At 42.4% G+C, this 27,124-nt stretch overlaps 1 protein-coding gene across 1 annotated transcript in view; it reads right to left on the bottom strand.

The window, feature by feature from the left end:
• LOC135039826 (platelet-activating factor acetylhydrolase 2, cytoplasmic-like) overlaps positions 1-27,124 on the bottom strand; it is a 142,342-nt gene that overhangs the window by 12,586 nt on the left and 102,632 nt on the right. Inside the window, exons 7-9 of the mRNA XM_063954761.1 lie at positions 24,137-24,228; positions 23,821-23,991; positions 7,656-7,804 (exon numbers count right to left, since the gene is read on the bottom strand). Of these exons, the coding sequence (XP_063810831.1) occupies positions 7,656-7,804; positions 23,821-23,991; positions 24,137-24,228 (412 nt within the window). The remainder of the gene's footprint in view (positions 1-7,655; positions 7,805-23,820; positions 23,992-24,136; positions 24,229-27,124) is intronic.

The following is a 27,124-nucleotide window of genomic DNA, read 5'->3' as shown; positions in this document are numbered from 1 at the left end:
GCCACCCCCCCGAACCCGCAGCAGGCACAGCAGTGAGATAGGGCCCCCCTGTCTCAAGTGCCCTGGGCCCCCCGGACTCATAATCCGCCCCTGCCCCCTCCTTCTCCTCCTCCTACACAAGTGCTGGCTGCTTATGGCACAGGCACACACTGCATTTAGAATAATAGCAGAGCCGTAACTAGGTGTGTGCCGATGGTGCCTTGCCCACAGCGCAAATGCACTGAGGGCGCACCATCGAGCATCACACCCGCACGGCCGCAGATTCACTGTTTTAGGCGGCGCCGCCTGTGTCCCGCTGATGGCGGCGCCGCCTGCGTCCGGCTGAAGCCGCTGCCGCCCACACGACTGTGTCCTGCTGCTGAAGCCGCCACCCGCCCACCCGCCTGTGTCCCAGTGAAGCCGCCGCCCGCCCGCCCGCCTGCCTGTGTCCAGCTTAAGCCGCCGCTGCTGCTGAGGTCCTGGCAGAGCTGCGGCTGAGTTCTCTGCCTGTGAAGTGGACAGGAGGAGTCAGGAGCCGGCAACAGCACGTAAGTGTCTACAGAGACACTACACTATACTACACTACACTTCACTACACTATATCACACTACACTTCACTACAGTACACTACACTATACCACAGTACACTTCACTACACTACACTCTAAGGGTGGGGGGGGGGGGGATAAGGGGGAATCTGCCTGCCGTACTGTGTTAAAGGGGGACTTTGCCTGCCATAATGTGTAAAAGGGCGACCTATCCTGCTGTAACGTGTAAAAGGGGACGCTGTCTGCAGTAATGTGTAAAAGGTGGACGCTGTCTGCAGTAATGTGTAGAAAGGGGACGCTGTCTGACGTAATGTGTAAAAAAGGAGAAGCTGTCTGTCGTAATGTGTAAAAAAGGGGACACTGTTTGCCGTAATGTGTAAAAAAAGGGGACGCTGTTTGCCGTAATGTGTAAAAAAAAAAGGGGACGCTGTTTGCCGTAATGTGTAAAAAGGGGACACTGTTTGCCGTAATGTGTAAAAAAAGGGGACGCTGTTTGCCGTAATGTGTAAAAAGGGGACGCTGTTTGCCGTAATGTGTACAAAAGGGGACGCTGTCTGCCGTAATGTGTAAAAAGGGGACGCTGTCTGCCATAATGTGTAAAAAAGGGGACGCTGTCTGCCGTAATGTGTAAAAATGGCACGCTGTCCGCCATAATGTGTAAAAGGGGACGCGGTCTGCTGTAATGTGTAAAAAAGGGGACGCTGTCTGCCGTTATGTGTAAAAAGGGCACGCTGTCTGCCGTTATGTGTAAAAAGGGCACGCTGTCCGCCGTAATGTGTAAAAAGGGGACGCTGTCTGCCGTAATGTGTAAAAAAAGCACGCTGTCCGCCATAATGTGTAAAAGGGGACGCTGTCTGCTGTAATGTTTAAAAAAGGGGACGCTATCAGCCGTAATGTGTAAAAAGGGCACGCTGTCCGCCGTAATGTGTAAAAGAGGACCCTGTCTGCCTTAATGTGTAAAAAGGGGACGCTGTCTGCCGTAATGTGTAAAAAGGGGCTCTACCTGGTGTAGTGGCACTACTGTGCAGCGAAATTTGAATAATGGAGACTACTTAGCACCATTATATGAATTGGTATTATTTTGTGGCCACACCACTTTCCCATGAGGCCACGCCCCTATATTTTTTGCGCGCGCCTACGCCGCAAACTGCCGCCGCTTTACGTTAAGGCGCGGGGGGGGGGGGGGCGCCGATGCCGTTTCTTGCATACATCGCTAAAATGTCTAGTTACGGCACTTAGAGATGAGCGCCTGAAATTTTTCGGGTTTTGTGTTTTGGTTTTGGGTTCGGTTCCGCGGCCGTGTTTTGGGTTCGACCGCGTTTTGGCAAAACCTCACCGAATTTTTTTTGTCGGATTCGGGTGTGTTTTGGATTCGGGTGGTTTTTTCAAAAAACCCTAAAAAACATCTTAAAACATTGAATTTGGGGGTCATTTTGATCCCATAGTATTATTAACCTCAATAACCATAATTAACACTCATTTTCAGTCTATTCTGAACACCTTACACCTCACAATATTATTTTTAGTCCTAAAATTTGCACCGAGGTCGCTGGATGACTAAGCTCAGCGACCCTAGTGGCCGACACAAACACCGGGCCCATCTAGGAGTGGCACTGCAGTGTCACGCAGGATGTCCCTTCCAAAAAACCCTCCCCAAACAGCACATGACGCAAAGAAAAAAAGAGGCGCAATGAGGTAGCTGTGTGAGTAAGATTAGCGACCCTAGTGGCCGACACAAACACCGGGCCCATCTAGGAGTGGCACTGCAGTGTCACGCAGGATGTCCCTTCCAAAAAACCCTCCCCAAACAGCACATGACGCAAAGAAAAAAAGAGGCGCAATGAGGTAGCTGACTGTGTGAGAAAGATAAGCGACCCTAGTGGCCGACACAAACACCGGGCCCATCTAGGAGTGGCACTGCAGTGTCACGCAGGATGTCCCTTCCAAAAAACCCTCCCCAAACAGCACATGACGCAAAGAAAAAAAGAGGCGCAATGAGGTAGCTGTGTGAGTAAGATTAGCGACCCTAGTGGCCGACACAAACACCTGGCCCATCTAGGAGTGGCACTGCAGTGTCACGCAGGATGTCCCTTCCAAAAAACCCTCCCCAAACAGCACATGACGCAAAGAAAAAAAGAGGCGCAATGAGGTAGCTGACTGTGTGAGAAAGATAAGCGACCCTAGTGGCCGACACAAACACCGGGCCCATCTAGGAGTGGCACTGCAGTGTCACGCAGGATGTCCCTTCCAAAAAACCCTCCCCAAACAGCACATGACGCAAAGAAAAAAAGAGGCGCAATGAGGTAGCTGACTGTGTGAGAAAGATAAGCGACCCTAGTGGCCGACACAAACACCGGGCCCATCTAGGAGTGGCACTGCAGTGTCACGCAGGATGTCCCTTCCAAAAAACCCTCCCCAAACAGCACATGACGCAAAGAAAAATAAAAGAAAAAAGAGGTGCAAGATGGAATTGTCCTTGGGCCCTTCCCACCCACCCTTATGTTGTATAAACAAAACAGGACATGCACACTTTAACCAACCCATCATTTCAGTGACAGGGTCTGCCACACGACTGTGACTGAAATGACGGGTTGGTTTGGACCCCCACCAAAAAAGAAGCAATTAATCTCTCCTTGCACAAACTGGCTCTACAGAGGCAAGATGTCCACCTCATCATCATCCTCCGATATATCACCGTGTACATCCCCCTCCTCACAGATTATCAATTCGTCCCCACTGGAATCCACCATGTCAGCTCCCTGTGTACTTTGTGGAGGCAATTGCTGCTGGTCAATGTCTCCGCGGAGGAATTGATTATAATTCATTTTAATGAACATCATCTTCTCCACATTTTCTGGATGTAACCTCGTACGCCGATTGCTGACAAGGTGAGCGGCGGCACTAAACACTCTTTCGGAGTACACACTTGTGGGAGGGCAACTTAGGTAGAATAAAGCCAGTTTGTGCAAGGGCCTCCAAATTGCCTCTTTTTCCTGCCAGTATAAGTACGGACTGTGTGACGTGCCTACTTGGATGCGGTCACTCATATAATCCTCCACCATTCTATCAATGGTGAGAGAATCATATGCAGTGACAGTAGACGACATGTCCGTAATGGTTGTCAGGTCCTTCAGTCCGGACCAGATGTCAGCATCAGCAGTCGCTCCAGACTGCCCTGCATCACCGCCAGCGGGTGGGCTCGGAATTCGGATTTGGGATTTCGAAGAATGCACAGTTCTTTGCTGTGCTGCTTTTGCCAGCTTGAGTCTTTTCATTTTTCTAGCGAGAGGCTGAGTGCTTCCATCCTCATGTGAAGCTGAACCACTAGCCATGAACATAGGCCAGGGCCTCAGCCGTTCCTTGCCACTCCGTGTGGTAAATGGCATATTGGCAAGTTTACGCTTCTCCTCCGACAATTTTATTTTAGGTTTTGGAGACCTTTTTTTTCTGATATTTGGTGTTTTGGATTTGACATGCTCTGTACTATGACATTGGGCATCGGCCTTGGCAGACGACGTTGCTGGCATTTCATCGTCTCGGCCATGACTAGTGGCAGCAGCTTCAGCACGAGGTGGAAGTGGATCTTGATCTTTCCCTAATTTTGGAACCTCAACTTTTTTGTTCTCCATATTTTATAGGCAGAACTAAAAGGCACCTCAGGTAAACAATGGAGATGGATGGATTGGATACTAGTATACAATTATGGACGGACTGCCACGGTTAGGTGGTATAAAAAAACCACGGTTAGGTGGTATATAATACAATTATGGATGGACGGACTGCCTGCCGAGTTCCGACACAGAGGTAGCCACAGCCGTGAACTACCGCACTGTACACTGGTTGATAAAGAGATAGTAGTATACTCGTAACAACTAGTATGACACTATGACGACGGTATAAAGAATGAAAAAAAAACCACGGTTAGGTGGTATATATTATAATAATAATACAATTATGGATGGACGGACTGCCTGCCGACTGCCGACACAGAGGTAGCCACAGCCGTGAACTACCGCACTGTACACTGGTTGATAAAGAGATAGTAGTATACTCGTAACAACTAGTATGACACTATGACGACGGTATAAAGAATGAAAAAAAAACCACGGTTAGGTGGTATATATTATAATAATAATACAATTATGGATGGACGGACTGCCTGCCGACTGCCGACACAGAGGTAGCCACAGCCGTGAACTACCGCACTGTACACTGGTTGATAAAGAGATAGTAGTATACTCGTAACAACTAGTATGACACTATGACGACGGTATAAAGAATGAAAAAAAAACCACGGTTAGGTGGTATATATTATAATAATAATACAATTATGGATGGACGGACTGCCTGCCGACACAGAGGTAGCCACAGCCGTGAACTACCGCACTGTACACTGGTTGATAAAGAGATAGTAGTATACTCGTAACAACTAGTATGACACTATGACGACGGTATAAAGAAAGAAAAAAAAATACCACGGTTAGGTGGTATATATTATAATAATAATACAATTATGGATGGACGGACTGCCTGCCGACTGCCGACACAGAGGTAGCCACAGCCGTGAACTACCGCACTGTACACTGGTTGATAAAGAGATAGTAGTATACTCGTAACAACTAGTATGACACTATGACGACGGTATAAAGAATGAAAAAAAAACCACGGTTAGGTGGTATATATTATAATAATAATACAATTATGGATGGACGGACTGCCTGCCGACTGCCGACACAGAGGTAGCCACAGCCGTGAACTACCGCACTGTACACTGGTTGATAAAGAGATAGTAGTATACTCGTAACAACTAGTATGACACTATGACGGTATAAAGAATGAAAAAAAAACCACGGTTAGGTGGTATATATTATAATAATAATACAATTATGGATGGACGGACTGCCTGCCGACTGCCGACACAGAGGTAGCCACAGCCGTGAACTACCGCACTGTACACTGGTTGATAAAGAGATAGTAGTATACTCGTAACAAGTATGACACTATGACGACGGTATAAAGAAAGAAAAAAAAATACCACGGTTAGGTGGTATATATTGTAATACAATTATGGATGGACGGACTGCCTGCCGAGTTCCGACTGCCGACACAGAGGTAGCCACAGCCGTGAACTACCGCACTGTACTGTGTCTGCTGCTAATATAGACTGGTTGATAAAGAGATAGTATACAATACATACAACAATATACTACTATACTGGTGGTCAGGCACTGGTCACCACTAGTCACACTGGCAGTGGCACTCCTGCAGCAAAAGTGTGCACTGTTTAATTTTAAATTAATATAATATTATGTACTCCTGGGGGCTCCTGCTATAACAACCTGCAGTGCTCCCCAGTCTCCCCCACAATTATTATAAGCTTTGCCTTTTATACATTGATGTGCAGCACACTGGGCTGAGCTGAGTGCACACAGACTGAGTCACACTGTGTGACTGGCTGCTGCTGTGTATCGTTTTTTTTCAGGCAGAGAACGGATATAGCAGAGAACGGATATATTATATTAAAATAAATAAAAGTTAACTAACAACAACTGCACTGGTCACTGTGGTAAACTCTGTCTGACTCTGCACAATCTCTCTCTCTCTTCTAATCTAATTTCTAATGGAGAGGACGCCAGCCACGTCCTCTCCCTATCAATCTCAATGCACGTGTGAAAATGGCGGCGACGCGCGGCTCCTTATATAGAATCCGAGTCTCGCGAGAATCCGACAGCGTCATGATGACGTTCGGGCGCGCTCGGGTTAACCGAGCAAGGCGGGAGGATCCGAGTCTGCTCGGACCCGTGAAAAAAACATGAAGTTCGTGCGGGTTCGGTTTCAGAGAAACCGAACCCGCTCATCTCTAACGGCACTGATCTGGCTCTAAATGTACAGTATGGGGAACTGGGAGTGCCCTATTTGATAGTGACAGATATGTCATGATTTAAATAAAAACACTTCTATCAGAACAATCTTCCTCCTCGTTCACCAATGACAGTAGCAAAAATGGATTTGTATAATATACCCTCAAAATCATGTAATAGAAAGATGAGCAATAAAGACAGCACAACCCAACTCCCACCCCCCGCATCTCGGCTCTCCAATTATAGGGAGTCACAACTGTAAGATGAAATCTGCATATGGACATAAACATACACTTTTTTTATGGGCATGCACAGTACCAATTTGTGTATTTTACATTAAACAAAGTCCAGCTCAGCAAATTTCCCAGACAGTGGGAAAAGGCAATATTTTAAGTATAATGAAAGTGATTGGAGACAAATGATGTGTTACAGAATTGCTGGATTTCCATACTGTTCAGAATCAGACTGACTTGCATGCAGTAGCGAATTTGAGGCACGTGCCTAGGGGCGGCACTTGTTTGGGGGCGGCATTTGGATGCTTGTGTTGGTAACGTCAGCCAAAAAGTACAGTGACCCACTGTACTGTACCATATGCCATCTTGAATGGAGTATAAACGGGTAGGACGCGGACATACGGCCCCTGTAAGCTGTCCTACTTAGAAAATATGTATTCGTAATAATAAACAAAACAAAAAACAACTAATGTCATAGTGGCTTTTTTGTATTATTCTCTAAAATTGGCTATAATAAAACGAGGGCTTAAAACCAAATAATAATAATAATAATAATAATAATAAAAAAAGTGGGCAGGTGGAGGGCGGCAGTTACTGTTGTGCCTAGGGGTGCCATCACACATAAATCCATCCCTGTTTGGACCTGGATTTGGTAATACTGTATAACACTAGCTTCTAGAAGCAGAAGGAGTGAAAGACAGAGCATGGGACACATGTGCTAATCCTTGGAAAAGTGGAGAGTACCAGCCAATCAGCTACTAATTGACATGTTACAGGCTGTTTGAAACATGACAGTTGGGAGCTGATTAATTTGTAGTTTATCTCTCTCCACTTTATTACTCTCCAAGGCTTAGTACATCTGCCCCCGATGTTTGCAAGATTTATAAGCTCTTGTTTTCTGGTGAAATATTGATAATGTTACAGTTAAGGTATAAATATTGTAGAGATGTTCATAACTGTTATAGAGGAATGGAGAAATGAGGGGCCAGTATGGATATGCCAGTATATATTACCAATTAACTTAAGAATCTCACCCAAATGCTTGTGGAGAAAGTCTAATGATGAATTGACCATGATCTTCAGACACTGATGTGGATCCATTGTTCCTAGAGGGCCTGCAATTTTATTTGCCAGGTACCCAGTAAGGAAGGCAAAATCTGTTTGACTCTGATGGACACAGCCCCTAATGGATAAAGAAAGCAGATATACAAATTGAACAACTAATAATTTAGTAACAATGATTTTTCCCGCATTGCAGGCACTAATAATAAATATATTCCCATCTTAGGGTGCTATACAATTAGTGGCGATGCCCAGGATTTGGTACTCTTATATGCGTACAGCACAGTAGCCCCTAATGTAGGGTGATTTAGGGTGCCATTGTGGCATTCCAACACAACTGCAATGGCACATTGCCGGTATCACTTGCAATTCACCCCTAACTGAATAAACACCATAATGTTTAAATGCATTTTGTATGGCAATGATCTGCCAAAGTATGATGAAAGTATTGATTTGCAGCAAAAATATTTACTAGGAATGCACAGAATCTCTAATTTAGGCTTCAGTTTACAAGCCCAAATATGTATGTTAACCAGACAAGGAATAGAAGATAAACTCTTAAATTCAAGATTATAAAAGCAATGACTTATGCTGGGCATATACGCTACAATTATCTGGCTGATCCGCCTGATATCAGCGAATCGGCCAGACAGTTACAGCTTGTATGTGGCCTACCAATCTGAAAGTATCGATGGGTCTAACATGCCCGATTGTTACATACAGTAGTTACATAGTTTGTGAGGTTGATAAAAGACAATCCGTCTGTTGAATTCAACCTATTTGAGTTCTCCTACTCTGTATTATTTCAGGAGTAATTTTATCTGTTGATGAAGTCGGCCATTGTGTTGTATTTCCTCATTTTATTATAACTATTTTACGTGATCTAGCCTCCATAACCCTGTATATCCTTATCCATAAGGAATTTATCTAGGCCATTCTTAAAAGTATTGACCGAGTCTGCCATTACTACTTTCTCAGGCAGGGAATTCCAAACTCGTATTGCCCTTACTGTGAAAAAACCTTTCAGACTCTGTGTGCGGAATCTCCTCTCCTCTAACCTAAGTGGGTGTCCGCGTGTTTTCTGTGCTGGTCTTAAAGACAGATCCCCCGAAACCTCTTTGTATTGTCCCCTTAAATATTTCTAAATGTTGATCATGTCCCCTCTTAATCTCCTCTTTTCTAGTGTGAACATGTGAAGCCTTGCAAGTCTTTCCTGGTATTCCAGCATCTCCATCCCCTTAATTAGTTTGGTCGCCCGCCTCTGAACCTTTTCTAGTTCCATGATATCTCTTTTGTAGTAAGGTGCCCAAAATTGTGCGCAGTATTCCAGATGGGGCCTCACTAGAGCTTTTTATAATGGGAGTATAACACTCTCATCCCTTGCATCAATACCTCTCTTTATGCATGCTAGTACCTTGTTTGCTGCTATCCTACATTGTGTGCTGCTGCTAAGTTTGTTGTCTATATGATCACCTAAATCTTTTTCAAGTACGGAGTCCCCTAAAATCACCCCATTAAGTATGTAGATGTTATTTTTGTTCTTGCTACCAAGGTGCATTACCTTACACTTGTCTGTGTTAAACCTCATTCTCCATTTTGCTGCCCATGATTCCAGTTTAAATAAATCATTCTGGAGAGACTCAGCGTCTCCCTCTGAATTTATAACCTTACATAGTTTGGTATCGTCTGCAAAAATTGACACCAAGCTCTCTAGACCTTCTGCTAGATCGTTAATGAAAATGCTGAACAATAGCGGTCTGAGAACAGACCCTTCTGGCACACCATTTAGTACTTAGTCCAATTCGAAAAAGTTCCATTTACCACAACGCGCTGCTCCCTATTATCTAACCAGTTACTAACCCAAGTGCATATTATGCTCCCTAGCCCTAGTTCATGTAACTTACAGATAATTCTCATGTGTGGCACTGTATCGAAGGCCCTGATCAAGGTTCGCACTAACTTTCATAAAAACCTAGTAAGTTTATTTGACATGATCTATCCTTCACAAATCCATGGTGGTTCCTAATAATAATCTTTTTGGCTTCAAGGATCTTCTGTACACTATCCCTCAGAATGCTTTCTAGGACTTTCCCCACTATAGATGTTAGACTAACTGGTCTATAATTGCCCGGTTCAGCTTTACTTCCCTTTTTGAAGATTGGCACTACTTCCGCTATACGCCAGACTTTGGGAACCATGGGGGTCATTCCGAGTTGATCGCTCGCTGCTGTTTTTCGCAGCATAGCGATCAGGCTAAAAAACGGCTATTCTGCGCATGCGTATGGGCCACAGGGCGCACGGGCCAAGTAATTTCACACAAAACTAAGAAATTTTACACAGGGGCGAGCGACACTTTTCAGTCGCTCTGCTGATCGGTGTGTGATTGACAGGAAGTGGGTGTTTCTGGGCGGAAACTGACCGTTTTCTGGGAGTGTACTAAAAAACGCAGGCGTGTCTGGCTAAAATGCAGGAGTGGCTGGGGAAACGGGGGATTGGCTGGCCGAACGCAGGGCATGTTTGTGATGTCAAAGCAGGAACAAAACGGACTGAGGTGATCGCAATCTAGGAGTAGGTCTGGAGCTACTCAGAAACTGCAGGAAAAGATTTTCGAGCAGTTCTGCTAATCTTTCGTTCGCAATTCTGCTAAGCTAAGATACACTCCCAGAGGGCAGCGGCCTACCGTTTGCAATGCTGCTAAAAGCAGCTAGCCAGCGATCAACTCGCGCATGCCTGATGTAAGTGAATCACTGAAGATAAAAAATAGAGGTCTTGCTAATTCGGAGTGTAGCTCCTTGAGAACCCTTGGATGAATACCATCTGGACCAGGTGACTTATTAATCTTAATTTTTTTCAATCGGTCACAGACTTCTTCCTCACTTAAATAAGCACTAAGCAGTGGGACATTATTCTTATTGGGGTTGGGTGTTAGTTCATGCATCTGGACCTCAATTGTAAATACAGATGAGAAAAACTTTTTTAAGTTCCGCTATGTCGTTATAATTTTTTAATTAAGCCTCCCAGTTTGTCCTTTAAGGGGCCTATGCACTCCTTCTTTAATCTTTTGCTGTTGATATATTTAAAAAAAAAAATTGGGGTTTGATTTACTTTCCTTTGCTACTAGCTTTTCAGTTTCTACTTTAGCCGTTCTTATTTCTTTTTTTGCATAATTTGTTGCAAACCTTATAGTACTGGAATGACACCACCTTCCCGTCTGATTTGTATTTTCTGAATACTCGCCTTTTTCTGCCCATTCATTCCTTAATATTTTTATTAGCCACATTGGTTTGGAGTTTTTAGTCCTTTGTTTGCTGCCCATGGGAATAAATTTACGAGTAATCTAATCGAGCAGCAATTTTAACACCTCCCATTTTTCCGTTGCGTTTTTTCCTTGAAACAAAATTTCCCATTCAGTGTCTCTTAAAGCTTCTCTCATCATGTTAAAGTTGGCTTTGCTGAAGTTCAGAGTCCTCGTTGAACCTATGTAGAACGTCTTATGAAAACTGATACTGAATGTGACCATATTGTGGTGGCTGTTTCCTATGGGCTCCCCTACTATAATATTTGTTATTAAGTACCCATTGTTTGTCAATAACAGGTCTAAGATTGCGTTGTGCCTAGTTGGTTCCTCGATTAGTTGAAGTAAGTAGTTATCGCATGAATCGTTTGTCCAATTTATCTCTGGATAGTTAAAATCTCCCATCACTATTATGCCGCCTGCTCCTGCTGCTTTATCAATTTGCTTCAGCAACATTTCCTCGTCAGATATATTAATGCCAGGAGGCTTGTAGCATAGCCCCACTACTATCTTATTCTTTCCACCCCATGTAATTTCAACCCATAACGTCTCAATATTGTTTATAGGGGGTCATTCCGGCCTGATGGCACGCTGCCGTTTTTCACAGCGCAATGATCAGGTCACTACTGTGCATGCGTATGCACCGTAATGCGCAGGCGCATCGTATGGGTACAAAGCGGATCGTTGCTGTGCGATGGATTTAACGAAGAATCCATTCGCACAGCCGATCGCAAGAAGATTGACAGGAAGAAGGCGTTTATGGGTGTCAACTGACCGTTTTCTGGGAGTGGTTGGAAAAACGCAGGTGTCTCCAAGCGTTTGCAATGCGGGTGTCTGACGTAAATTCCGGGACCGGACAAGCTGAAGTGATCGCAGCGGCTGAGTAAGTTCAGACCTACTCAGAAACTGCACAAACTGTTTTGTACTGCTCAGCTGCACAAGCGTTTGCACACTTGCACAGCTAAAATACACTCCCCTGTGGGCGGCTACTATGCGTTCGCACGGCTGTTAAAAACAGCTAGCGAGCGATCAACTCGGAATTACCCCCATAGTTTCCTTATGAATATCCTCCCGTACATCGGGTTTTAAAAAAGGCTTTACGTAAAGACAAACCCCTCCACCCCGTTTGTTTGATCTGTCTCTCCTGAACAATGTATAACCCTCCATATTAACTGACCATTCATGAGATTCGTCCCACCAGGTTTCAGTAATGCCTATAATATCATACTGTTTGCTTGCGGCAAGGATTTCTAGTTCCCCCTTTTTACCGGTTAGGCTTCTAGCGTTTACATACATACAATTAAGATAAGTATTTCTCCCTGCGCTAGGGACATCATTTTCTGCATGCAGTAACGGTGACCCATAAACGTCACTAGTCAGTGATTTGGTAATACCCTTATTAGTACCCATATTAATAGCCGTGAAGCCTGCTCTTTCCCTCCCCCCTTCTCCACCCCCATTTGGTTCACTGCCACCATCTTTATTGTTCTCACTGCTTGACCAGTAGTTTCTAACTAAACCCTCCCCCCAGGCAGCTAGTTTAAAATCTCCTCCAACCTTTAACCATCCTTCCCCCCAGCACCGCTGTCCCCTCCTCGTTGAGGTGCAATCCATCACGACAAAACAGATGGCGCCTGACTGAGAAGTCCGCCCAGTGTTCCAGGAACACAAACCCCTCTTTCCTACACCAGTCCCTAAGCCACACATTTACCTCCCTAATCTCCCTCTGCCTCCCTGGGCTAGCGCATGGCACGGGTAATATTTCGGGGAATATTACCTTAGATGTCCTTGCCTTAAGTTTCTTGCCTAAGTCTCTATAATCTTTCTTAAGGACATCCCACCTACCACTAACTTTGTCGTTGGTGCCAACATGCACCAAGACCGCCAGGTTGTTCCCAGCCCCTCCAAACAATCTATCTACCCGATCCACAATGTGCCGCACCCGAGCACCCGGGAGACAACAGACGATCACGGTCCCGGTAGCAGATTGCCCTATCTGTCTTCCTGATAATAGAATCCCCTACTACCACAATCTAACTAGGTACCTCAATATCTTTTATCCCAACTGTGCCAGAGGGACCACTCCTCTGGTTGCTAGAGGGAACAGTCTCCTCCGGCACCGTCATTTCCTCACTACCATCCACCAGATCTATGTCCAATCGGGCGAACTTGCTGGGGTTTGGTAGTTCAGAGATGTCGTGCCTCCTCCTCTTTTTCTTCCTCCTGTGACCCAGCTGGCTACCTGGTCATTCTCATCTACCAGTGACCACTCCCTCAACTCCTCCACCGTTCTATCTAAACTTCGCTCGAGATTGTGGATGTCCCTCAGACGTGTGACGGTTTGCTCTAGATCAGTTACCTGGGCTTCCAGAGCAACCGTTCGCACACACCTCACGCAGATGTATGCACACTGGGACGGCTGCTCCAGGTGCGCATACATCTTGCACGACATGCATTGAGTGAGATTCTCAATCACGGCCCCACCCATTTTGTTTGTAAAGCCTAACTACCTTTAGAAAAACAATGTAATACAATACGGTAATACGAGCCTAGCTGTGGAGAGAAACAATGTCTAGCATGTCCCTCCAATGCGATGTTTTCTAAGTGCCCGGGTGGCCGCATTGGGCAGTGTATGCCCTACCGTGCCGACCGACGGACATTTCCCTGTTCCGTCACATGGGGAGGAAAGGGGAAATGTCTCCTCCTCTGGGGTGGAGCGACAATATCATGGCAAATACACTGTGAGAGATCTCAAAGTGTATGTCCCGGATATCTGCAGTGTCAGATAAAATGCCTGTTGGTCTGTATGCCCGCCATAAGTCATGTGTATTGGAAGAACACGTCCTAAAAAAAAAAATCCCTTAGGCATTGCTGGTACCTTACACCAGATTTCAGGCAAGATTAGAGGCAATTCTTATAGGTACAGAACTTGGAGGTACAATGGTTTATCACACAAATAGAGAAATAAAGTATTCCGTTAATTGGGTACTCTAGTACCCCTTTCACATCCCAAAAATAACCCGGTATCGACCCGGCATATTGCTGGGTCAACACGGGGCAGTGTGCGATGTGAAAGGGCCCCATGAGAATTCCCGGGTCACCTGACCCGGTAATTCAACCTGGGTAATAATAAGGGTTATTCCCGGGTCAGCAGCAGTGTAAATGGTTTCTCGGGTTGATGCGACCTGGGACTCATCTCCCAGCGCCGCCTCGGCACCTGCCTCTGCCCCCATCGCTATGGCAACCGACCCGTCATATTGCTGGGTCAGAAAGCCAGCGCAGACGCTCCAATACTGGATCCCACCCGGGAAGGGCCCATTTCCAATTCCCGGGTGGGATCCGGTATTGGAGATCTGAAAGGCGTATAGGGTTATCTTTAATGCATTAATTAAAAAAAAGAAAAGACTTTATTATATTAAGAATTAAAATCTTTTTCTATATAGCAAGTGTTTTGTTTTTATAGATAATATGTAAATGGGTCACAGTCTATGCAAGATCTTGATTAGTGATGCAACAGCAACTTCTTTTTAGAGTGTTACATGACATTGCTGATTATTGTTGTAATACAGACCACTTAGGAAAATTATCACTTTACAACATCATTTCATTTATGTTTTACTTCATGAAAACAGTAAGCTGCTGGAGTCTGCCAAAGGCATAGGAACAATTTTCTAAGCTTGTGATAAGTTAAGTACTATATATTATAACGCATTAGAAATTTAGAACCAGAAGCTTTCTGTAGTGAAAGTGTAACCCACAGAGGAGACATGCTGGAAAGCATTTCCTGTAACAATAATTTGTGATGGACCATAATGGTTGACAATAGATAGCTACACAAATACTTTTATAACACTCATTTTGCAAATCAGGATGTACTATTGTTCCCTGGAAACAGGGCAAGAGAAAAAAATAAGGGTAAAAAATACTTTCACATTTGTTATCCAAAACATTCACCTACTTCCGCATGTGGTCGCAACATTTTGCCTGTTCCATACAGTAGGTGGAGTTTGGCCTTAAGTGTTTCCATTCTTCCCCCAATCCCATCATACATCAGAATGAGCTGACCATTACCATCCCAGCTACAGTATAGCCATAGACTACAATTTACAGAAAACAAAAGTAACAAATACAGCTCCTGATTCCAATTTGGAAATAAAGCAAGTAACTTTGTATCTGGAACAAACCATGCTGGTAAATACTGGCTGCTTTTACATGTAGCCCACAAATTTAATTTTACACTGCAATTTAGACATCAGTTTGAACACACCCCACCCAAATCTAAAGGTGGGTACACACTATTAGATATATCTGCAGATCAATTGATCTGCAGATATATCTATGTACGGATCGGGCAGTGTGCTGTGCATACACACTGCCCGATCCGTCGGGGGACTGACGTCATGAACTGGGCGGGCGGGCGCGAGCGCCCGCCCAGTTCACCTGTCAATCACCGCCGGCCGCCGCAGCATGTGTACGGGCGGTCGGACGACCGCCCCGTACACACACAGTGACGCGCCAATATATCGTTAGATATATTGGCTGTCGGCTGTGTTGCGCGGCCGACGCGATACGTCTGTGAACGACGGAGTTCACAGACGTATCGCCCGTACACACTGGCCGACGGTCCCGCGATGTATCGGCCGTTCAAGAGAACGGCCGATATATCGACCAGTGTGTACGGGCCTTAAGTCTCTGTACACATTTTACCTCTGCCCCACCTGCAGTGCAACATGGTATTGCCCAGGTGTACATCTATTTGCTTTTTTTTTTTCCAACTTTACTTCCGAGTCAGAATCAAGACCACAGTGTGGAATGGTGAAGCAAAACAGAACTCTATAGGGCAGATGTACTAAGCCCTGGAGGGATATAAATTGGGATATAAATTGGACAGATCTAAAAGTACTAACCAACCAGCTCCTAACATTTTTCAAACACAGGGAGAGAATAAGGAATATATATTCCTATATATCGGGCGCTAGGATTATCAAGAGTTTAAAAAGCACACCTGATTAACAATTAATTAATAAAATATGATAGCAGCTCCTAAAGGGCACCTGGATGCCAATTACAAGAATATACTAATTAATGTTCTATACAAACCATTAAAGGAGCGCTGTTTACAGATAAAAAATCATTTATTAATAGATATGGTGGAAAAACCACCTAGATAATAAAAGTGAATTTAGGAAAAACACACAGTGCAAATATAGTTGCATATACGATAATCACATACACAATTGGCAGTAAATTAGCTATGATCGGCCTAAACGCCAAATTGATGTAAAAGTCCACAGTATGTTAGGCTGGTATCATCCGTACTGATAAGGCGTATGAAAAAATGTTTCAGCAGGTTAAAAAACTGTTGCTAGAATTTATAGGCAGTGAGGTTTTAGTGTTTGCTATATCTCACCCCTCACATTCAGGACCGTTCTCACCCGTAGTAGTAATGCTGATTCCCGTCTATAGCAATTAGCGGAGGTGACTCACGGCAGCCGGCAGCGGCTATGACAGATTGTCCAGCAGCGGAATCGTGGTTACTGCATAACACCTCAGCAGAACGGGGCTTTTCAAGCACAGCAAGAGGAGTGTGATTGCGGTGTGTCCGGTTAATGGAGGTGGTGAAAAAAGCGTCTCAATCGCTCAATATCAGTAGCGGAAGGTCCATAAAGTCTCCAGCAGTGGACAAGTTTGTACGGTGACCCTCTACGCGTTTCTCCGCCCACAACACCGGCGGTTTCTTCAGGAAGTGTGAATACCCATTTTGGCAGGTGTGGGTGTATTTAAATGGACAGCAGCCAATCAGCTATCAGGTCTCTCTCTTCACACCTGAGAGTTGTAATTAGGTTTTCACACTATGATAGGTCCTTTGCACATGTGTCCTTCACTTGTTTTTGATCTTTAATCAGGTGTATAGGCTACTTAGATTACAAGTAATAATACAGATACAAAAATATATAAAAAATAATAAGATATAAAAAACAAACACATTATATTGCCGCAATCGGTAAAAAGAATGCCGAATAAATAGATATAGGTGATCCCGTAATTTACATGGTATATATAAAGATACAATGCATAATAAGATCTAATTCGAATAAATGAATTTAGATCACCTGCAGTATAAATTATAATAAGTTTAGCATCAAGCATAATATATCCTTGATACTTAACCACATTCGGTGTATCATTATTAGAATTATTTAAATATTTTTATTTTTATTTATATTTTCATTATATAGTGATCAACATTATTTCACCATTCTTATACCGAGAGCGGCAATTAACATAGATATGGGTATGGCATCCCAGAGGATTTGGTATACATAAAGAACCAGCATTAGTTCTCCCGGCTGCAATAGCCCAGCGGATAGAGACATGGACCACGACCACAAGGCTCCCGGTTCGAATCCAGAAACGAAGGAACATATTCTCATAGTCTGTCTTTTACATTTTTAAGAATTTTTATTTAGTTTTTTGTGTATTTTTTATATATATATTATTAGCATTATCATTTTTATAGAAGAATAGATAGAAAAAATATAGTGTTCTATAAAGAGATTAAATGCATATATTTCATTAGTATAATTATACAGAGCCTAGGTTCTGACCAAAGCTATTTCTTCGCAAGGAAAAAAGGAGGGGAGGCAAATTTTGAGGACAAACAGAAGATTATTACTTATAAACATAATCTAAATCTCAGCTTCAGTGTTGAGCTGAGCTAGGGTATGGTTCATAATTAAACCCATAATTATATAAATCCCAGAAATGTATATAACCAGTCCATCTATATCCAATATATGCGTGGATGCCAAGATCAACAGACACACATATATAAAAACATATATGTCAACTTCACATTACAGCACACAGGTATATACATAATTGTCCCTACATACATACTGGAGCCTATAGAGGGAGAAAGATTAGATGCCATTAAGTTCAATATTCTCATTAAGGCCTATGGGATGCAGGGTTTCCAGATTACAAATCCAAAAGGCTTCTCTATTACAGAGATAGTTGTATCTATCCCCACCCCGTGGGGTCGTAGTGATATGTTCTATTCCCTGTAGGGATAAAACTCTGCAATCCCCATCATGTAGGGAATTGACATGGGGAAAAAAAAAATTCTCCTTGTCACTTGTGATGTGGAATCTCTTTACACCAACATTCCTCACGATAATGGTTTGATAACCATTAAACACTACTTAGATCTTGATTTATCCATTTCCAGTCATCTTAACCACTTTATTTTAAAAGCTATCCACTTTATACTTACACGTAACTATTTCACGTTTAACGGTGATTATTATTTACAGATTCATGGTACCGCCATGGGCACCAGATTCGCCCCTAGCTTTGCCAATCTATATATGGGTCACCTCGAAGAGCATATGATCTGGGGGGGCCCATTTGGGGCGAGTCTGGTGCTCTATGGCAGGTACATAGATGATCTTTTTATTATTTGGGATGGGGATTATCACTCAGTCACTCAGTTCATAGATTATTTAAATACCAACACTTTTGGTCTTTCTTTCACAAGTACTATTCATCCTACTGATATTACCTTCCTGGATATTGCGCTACACATTGACTTACTCTCGGGAAAAATCCTGACTAAAACCTTTAAGAAACAGGTTGACTGTAGTTCCTTCCTAAATTATTCGAGCTGCCATTACCGTCCATGGATTATGAATATACCCAAGAGCCAATATTTGAGGCTCAAAAGAAATTGCTCGAATGAGGTAGACTATCTAATACAGAGTAATGAACTAACACAGTCTTTCTTAGAGCAAGGTTACCCCCAAGATGTCCTGGATAGAGCCCTTACTGAAACACAACAAAGAAATAGGGACGACTTATTAAAAATTAAAACATCAACTATTCTCCCCTCTTCAGAATTTAAAGATAACAAACTCTTCTTTATTTCAAAATGTAATAGTGCCTCGCATTCGGTAAGGAAAATTTTAAACAAAAATCTTCCCATACTTAAAATGGACAGAATTCTTGCAGATTCTTTAGAAAAGGAAATAAAGATCATTTTTAAGAAAACAAGAAACCTTCAAAATCTTCTGTCCCCCAGTCATTTCGTCAAATCAAATGATCCTTTGGGATCCAGCCACAACTCTTCGAAATCAGAAGCCAGTGCTCTGTTATCTATCCCTATTTCTGGACATGGGAAATCCAGAATAGGAAGTCAAAGATGTAATAGACCTAGATGCATGACGTGTAAGTTTGTTACTGAGAGTGATCAATTCTCTTCATTCAAAACTGGGAAGACTTTCGACATTTCGGGTCAAATTACCTGCCAAACGACTTTTGTAATATACTTAATTACCTGCATTTGCGGGATAAAATACGTTGGCAGGACCACTAGACAACTCAGTACTAGGTTCTCAGAACATAGAAGACTAGTTTTAAATAAATCCATGAAACACAGTGTACCCCGACATGTCAATTCCCTACATGATGGGGATTGCAGAGTTTTATCCCTACAGGGAATAGAACATATCACTACGACCCCACGGGGTGGGGATAGATACAACTATCTCTGTAATAGAGAAGCCTTTTGGATTTGTAATCTGGAAACCCTGCATCCCATAGGCCTTAATGAGAATATTGAACGTAATGGCATCTAATCTTTCTCCCTCTATAGGCTCCAGTATGTATGTAGGGACAATTATGTATATACCTGTGTGCTGTAATGTGAAGTTGACATATATGTTTTTATATATGTGTGTCTGTTGATCTTGGCATCCACGCATATATTGGATATAGATGGACTGGTTATATACATTTCTGGGATTTATATAATTATGGGTTTAATTATGAACCATACCCTAGCTCAGCTCAACACTGAAGCTGAGATTTAGATTATGTTTATAAGTAATAATCTTCTGTTTGTCCTCAAAATTTGCCTCCCCTCCTTTTTTCCTTGCGAAGAAATAGCTTTGGTCAGAACCTAGGCTCTGTATAATTATACTAATGAAATATATGCATTTAATCTCTTTATAGAACACTATATTTTTTCTATCTATTCTTCTATAAAAATGATAATGCTAATAATATATATATAAAAAATACACAAAAAACTAAATAAAAATTCTTAAAAATGTAAAAGACAGACTATGAGAATATGTTCCTTCGTTTCTGGATTCGAACCGGGAGCCTTGTGGTCGTGGTCCATGTCTCTATCCGCTGGGCTATTGCAGCCGGGAGAACTAATGCTGGTTCTTTATGTATACCAAATCCTCTGGAATGCCATACCCATATCTATGTTAATTGCCGCTCTCGGTATAAGAATGGTGAAATAATGTTGATCACTATATAATGAAAATATAAATAAAAATAAAAATATTTAAATAATTCTAATAATGATACACCGAATGTGGTTAAGTATCAAGGATATATTATGCTTGATGCTAAACTTATTATAATTTATACTGCAGGTGATCTAAATTCATTTATTCGAATTAGATCTTATTATGCATTGTATCTTTATATATACCATGTAAATTACGGGATCACCTATATCTATTTATTCGGCATTCTTTTTACCGATTGCGGCAATATAATGTGTTTGTTTTTTATATCTTATTATTTTTTATATATTTTTGTATCTGTATTATTACTTGTAATCTAAGTAGCCTATACACCTGATTAAAGATCAAAAACAAGTGAAGGACACATGTGCAAAGGACCTATCATAGTGTGAAAACCTAATTACAACTCTCAGGTGTGAAGAGAGAGACCTGATAGCTGATTGGCTGCTGTCCATTTAAATACACCCACACCTGCCAAAATGGGTATTCACACTTCCTGAAGAAACCGCCGGTGTTGTGGGCGGAGAAACGCGTAGAGGGTCACCGTACAAACTTGTCCACTGCTGGAGACTTTATGGACCTTCCGCTACTGATATTGAGCGATTGAGACGCTTTTTTCACCACCTCCATTAACCGGACACACCGCAATCACACTCCTCTTGCTGTGCTTGAAAAGCCCCGTTCTGCTGAGGTGTTATGCAGTAACCACGATTCCGCTGCTGGACAATCTGTCATAGCCGCTGACGGCTGCCGTGAGTCACCTCCGCTAATTGCTATAGACGGGAATCAGCATTACTACTACGGGTGAGAACGGTCCTGAATGTGAGGGGTGAGATATAGCAAACACTAAAACCTCACTGCCTATAAATTCTAGCAACAGTTTTTTAACCTGCTGAAACATTTTTTCATACGCCTTATCAGTACGGATGATACCAGCCTAACATACTGTGGACTTTTACATCAATTTGGCGTTTAGGCCGATCATAGCTAATTTACTGCCAATTGTGTATGTGATTATCGTATATGCAACTATATTTGCACTGTGTGTTTTTCCTAAATTCACTTTTATTATCTAGGTGGTTTTTCCACCATATCTATTAATAAATGATTTTTTATCTGTAAACAGCGCTCCTTTAATGGTTTGTATAGAACATTAATTAGTATATTTTTCAAACACAGCCTGCAACATGAGTTAGGAGCTGATTGGCTGGTATTTCATCTCTCTCCACTGTATCTCTCTGCAAGGCTTAGTACATATGCCCCATAAGACTGTAGTGATGGTTAGTTACAGTCCTACAGTGAATTGGTTTGTTCTGCTACAAAAGTTGGTTCTGCTGAAAATTCACAGTGATTATGCAAATGTTTAGGTTTGATACTGTATTTAGGGTAGACTTATCGTTTAGCGCTAACTCCTGTATCTGCCTGCTGGTGGCTGCTTAGCCCTGTACTGGTAGAAAGTGGTGTCCAAGCCCTTCTAAAGGTGTGTACGCTATGTGCTAATCCTTGTTAGAACAGTAAATCCGGCAAAGAGATTGCAGAGAATTGGAGTGCTCAGGGTTAAAGTGATCCAAGTCATGGTACAGTAGAAACATCATATTTTATACAATAGTAGAAATTAAACATAGTACTACAGTATTGAAACAGGAAGGAGCGGAGGACCCGTGGAACGCAAAAGTGTCACTTCCGGTCACGCACTTCCTGTTTGGGAAACCTCTTATCTAAAAGTGTACAGGCGCTTTTTATTTGAGAAGGGTGTTCTGTGTCAAGTGGATATGAGGGTATTAAGGGGAGTTGTTTCACACTTTTGGCCCTATTATCTTTCTGATGTTATGTATTAGAATAAATGTATGTAGGGTGGAACGCAAACAGGAAGGAGCGGAGGACCTGTGGAACGCAAAAGCGTAATTTCCGGTCACGCACTTCCTGTCTGGGAAACATCTCATTTAAAAGTGTACAGGTGTTTTTAATTTGAAAAGGGTGTTTTGTATCAGGCTGATTAAGAGGGTACATAAGGGAGTTGTCTCACTCTCTGGCCCTATGCTTCTGAGGAAGGTCTTAGGACCGAAAACGCGTTTAAGCAATTTTCCATTTGGGATTCCTGCGCTCTTAATACTGGTAATCGGCTCCACACCAAACGTCTCTGATAGTTGGGATTTCCTTTTGGATGCAGAGGGATTTCGAGTCGATGCAGCGGCAGGATACCAATTGATACACCATCTGTTTGGTGATATATGCCCTTTATGTTTTTTAAATTGTGAGTGTATTTTTTATTAAATTTTGATTCTTTTTAAGGCTGTATTGCACTATATTGGTCTTTTTAAGTCTTCAGTATCTCGCTGGTGATTCCTGGATATTCCTCTCAGGAGGATGATGTGCACAGATTAATTTCAACTACTATCCTGCTGGTGATTTCTGGATATACCTCTTATGAGGATGATATGCACAGATTAACCTCATTTATGTGAGTGGAACCAATAAAAGCACGCCTTGGATTTTTATCATTTCGTATTACACTATTGTGTTTATTTCTTTTATTGTTCTAGAATCCAGTTTTAGATTTGTGTAAGTGGATTTTATCTTGGTCTCTGTGAATATTAGACCACTCTTTTCTGAATGTGTTTGTGGTTACGGTAGCGCCACGAGTTCTCACTTTGGTATTTTCATGGTGTATAGGTAAAGTCGTGGTGAAGGCTTCTTTGTGGGAACACGGGCTGTTATTATAACCTGTAAGCGCAGTTCTGGGACAAACCTTGTATTTTTAAGTAAAAATAAAAGTCGCTGGTTAATTAATTACAGTTCTTCAACGTTGAGATCCATTTTCTCAAAAATTAACTCTCATGGACTTGGTTCACTACAACTCTGAAGCCACCAAAGAACAAGCACTTCGTTCAGAAAGAGGCAGTCCCCTGGGTAGTGCAGGAGAGACTTGCCTGCTGGCGCTATTGCCTCCATGTAATTTGGATCGCACAGGTGCACTCTTATTAGGTCAAACATAAACCAAATATTTTAGTGCTGGAAAAATGGGAGAACCATCAAACAAATGAGGGTCTATTCAAAATACAAATATAAAAATGAATAAAAACATATACTGTAGCTTACATTATGCACTCTAACAATGTATACAAACTAACAATATTTGGTAATGTATACTAAGGAGACCTAACCATTTACAGTTTCAGATAAAGGAATGGGGCTTACACCAACTGTATAGAAGTTACAAAAATGCTTAATGGTAAAGTGTTTTTCACCCTCATTTTCCCAAATGTTCTCTATAAATGAACTCTGAACACATATTTATTCCATTATGCTACCTAAAGAAGTTCTGATCTGTTACTTTAACAAACTGAATAGAAAAAAAAGCCTAAACAAATGGTAAAGAAATAATAATGTAAGTTATTTCTGAAACAGACCAATCCTGAACCTTGGCTTCACTATGGAAGGAAAAGAAAGCAACTGCTAATGAAGGGGACAGAAAAAGCTGCTGCTGAAGATATGACTTACAGCACTAATATTTCTACTTACAGTACTGTTAGGTATTTTAGCTCTGCCCCTAATGAATTCAGTCTCTTTATTTTCTGAACACTCTGGTTTGTCTGGAAGTTTTCGGTGTTTATGGATAATATTGGTTTCTGTATGTTAGGATAGCAAGTATCTTCCAGTGGAAACATCCAGGGATCCAAAACCACTGCACACCTGGTTGACAGGAAGAAATTAGAGGGAAAGCGTTACTGTAGGGAACATAAGAAGACTGTAGGAAGCGGCGGAGGGCCCAAGTGTGACGCAAGATTATAGAAAAACAATTCTAGTGTTTAGCTTCAAGTATTCATTGAACACTTACCTGAAAATATCATATTTTGCCAGGCTAAGCAAAGCAGTTGCTCCCCCAAACGAATGACCCATGACAGCTACACTGCTGAAGTCTATCTTGTCCTAGGATACAAAAAAGATGAGAATAAAATAATAAACTAAGCAAATGAAAAGTTAATCCCTGTAGATGTATGCTGCATTTGGATGGGTGGAAGTTACATCATAGCCATTCTCTTTGTCATACATGAAGGGCCTCTGCGGCCATTTGTTCTGCATTCTCCGTCGCATCACTACTGTGGAACTACAGGTTCCAGCAGTTCAGTTCTGTTCCAGTTTTAAGTCTACTGCAGCCTGGAGTACACAGTGCTCAGCTAACCCACAGCTGATCTGAACACCTAATCCAGCAGGGTGTGTTCTCACAGAGATGCAACATCCAATCATCACAGACCAAGGGGTATAAACTCCAGTTCCTGGCTCAGTCTCATCGCCTTGGACAGCATGTCACATTCTGTGAACAGGCGTCTCCTGTTTGCAGTCCTCTGTCTGCAGAGATACCCCTGTGTATTGGACCTGTGGAACTACAGGTCCCAGCAGTTCCAGTCTTCAATCCCCTGTTTCCAGCGATCTCCTATTTCAGGCATTTCCCAGTTGTTTCCCTGTTCCAGTGTTCCTGTGGAACTACAAACTCCAGCCACAGCCTGCCACAGTTCATCAGCAGTAAGAGACTCTCCTCAGGTGTTATTCATTGCCTAACTTGTGCACCTTATTACCAGCATTCCATTCTGTGCATTGCATCCAGCACTTAACAAGCATGCTGAGTTAGGACTGTCTCCTGCCTGGGCCTTGCTTAGCTAAAGAACTTTTATGTTACAGAGACTGTGTGCTTTTACAAGTATTACCGGAGTTCTGTCTTCTAAACCATTTACATTTATTTACCAAGTCATTCCACGTTTAGTTATCAGAGACTGTGTGCTTTGCAAGTATTACCGGAGTTCTGTTTTCCAAACCATTTGCATCTATCAAGTTATTTCACGTTTGTGTTACCAGTGACTTTATCTGCTTTAAACCTTCTGCATTCTGCCATCAACTTGTCACCAATATATATTTGTGTTGCCAGAGACTTTTTATTACTACCTTGGATTCAGTTACCGTTTATCATTTCAGTTCTGCTACTACCAATGCTACGTACCATTTATTATTATATCATTGTTCTGTGACCTTTGTGTTTATTAAACATCAGCGCATATGCGCAGGACTTTATTCAGTCTCCACGCTTCATGTCATTCCAACACTGACCCACTAGTGCCCCCTCCGGGAACAGACAAAATCAGAATCCTGACATTCTGCTTCTCTCCAGAGTCCTGTGGTGATTTGCACACAGTGTACTTTACAATATTGGACCAATAAAAATCTCTGTACAGATTGCATAAAAGCCACTAGAGAAAATGTTTCTACCATCCTACAGTACAAATAAGTGGTCTTGTGAATATGCAATAACAAATCAGGAAGGAAAATGTGACCAAAATAAATTTCCACTATAGGATAGAGGTGTACTAGGGATGTTACAGCCTGATTTACTTTTGTCTACCCCACACTGCTCCAGACGTGTCCAAAACAATCCTCCCTAATTTTTTCCAACACTATATTTTACTTTAATACCTGGATCCAGACACATAGGGCTGGTATAGAGTTCTGTAGTAAGAAGACCAGCGGAGGTGTGTCTCATGGTCTCAACCCAGTAGGTACACAGTAAGTCACAGGGCTGTTTTACTGGGCTTTCTTTGTAAAATGTTCTACTGGTCACATCAGAAAGGCCTCATCTAAGGGTCCAATTAAAATTATTGGTTTTGACCCAATAATTATTATTTCTTATTACTGCTATACGTGGCAATAGGAAATTAAATATCGCTGGTACAGTATGTAAGTATCACTGAAAACATACGGGGACAGGGAAACCCATACCTGCGATGTGTAAAAATTAAGTGATCACATTAGAAATCACTTTGCTTTCAATTTCCGGGTGCTGCCACACAACTGTGCATGTGCGGTCTACTGACTGCGCATGTGCGAGTGGAGAGTTGTGGTGAGGGATCTCTCACTATCTTACGCCATCTGCAGACGGCATTAGCTACCAGGGCCAAACATTCTGCAATAAGGCAGCCCCCCCCCAAAAAAATATGGGGACTTTGCAGCCAAACAGGGAATATACATTTGGGGAATACTTTATATTTGCTGGTGCCCTCTGAAAATGACTGTTGTCAGGGGTTATCCCGCTAATATTAGCTGATAAACAGGCTCCCTAGTGTTTAACCAAGATACCACATCTACAGGTTTAATTGAAAAGAAAAAGCAGGTAGCACACACACAAGGAATGTATAGCATCATTCATGTACATACTGCAAGAATGCGGTGCTACCGGGTACCTTTTTTCTAGTCATAAAGGTGCACTGGATAAGTATGGAAATCTAATGACTGATCAGGTATATTTGAAGATTTAAATGATTATTGCACAAACTGACATATGGTCCTCTTATAAAATGCCTTACATGAACATGAGCTCATGTTTATATCACTGCAGTTGACCGGCAAGGTAGCTAACAAGACAACATACTGTACTCATGCTCTGGGTGCCCAGGTATCATTACCCAGAATTCCATCATAAAAACTGCCTGTTTAACTGATGTTTATTTGTGTTCTATGACACACAGCTAATAGACCTATGGATGCAATGGGGTGAACTCAAATCTTATTACACCCCCGATCTCCCATCTAAAGTGATGGGAGATCGCAGGGCGATATTCAAATTCCCCTACTTGTCATGCTGATCGCGCCCTTCACAGTCAGGTTCAGGCACACAAAGCACCCAACTAAAGTCATGGGCGCGATCATGAAAAGATTGGGCGCCCAAATGGGTCTCTTTACCCACATTTCAGCTCGCTACCCCCGGGGTAGCGAGCTGAAATGAAATTGTCTTGCCCGTCTACATGCAGACTGAATACTACACCTACAGTCTGGGATT

The sequence above is a fragment of the Pseudophryne corroboree genome, chromosome 2 (assembly GCF_028390025.1).
Source record: "Pseudophryne corroboree isolate aPseCor3 chromosome 2, aPseCor3.hap2, whole genome shotgun sequence".
NCBI classification, from domain to species: domain Eukaryota; kingdom Metazoa; phylum Chordata; class Amphibia; order Anura; family Myobatrachidae; genus Pseudophryne; species Pseudophryne corroboree.
Note: the sequence above shows the minus strand (reverse complement) of the source record. Positions and strands in the feature narration are given on the sequence as shown.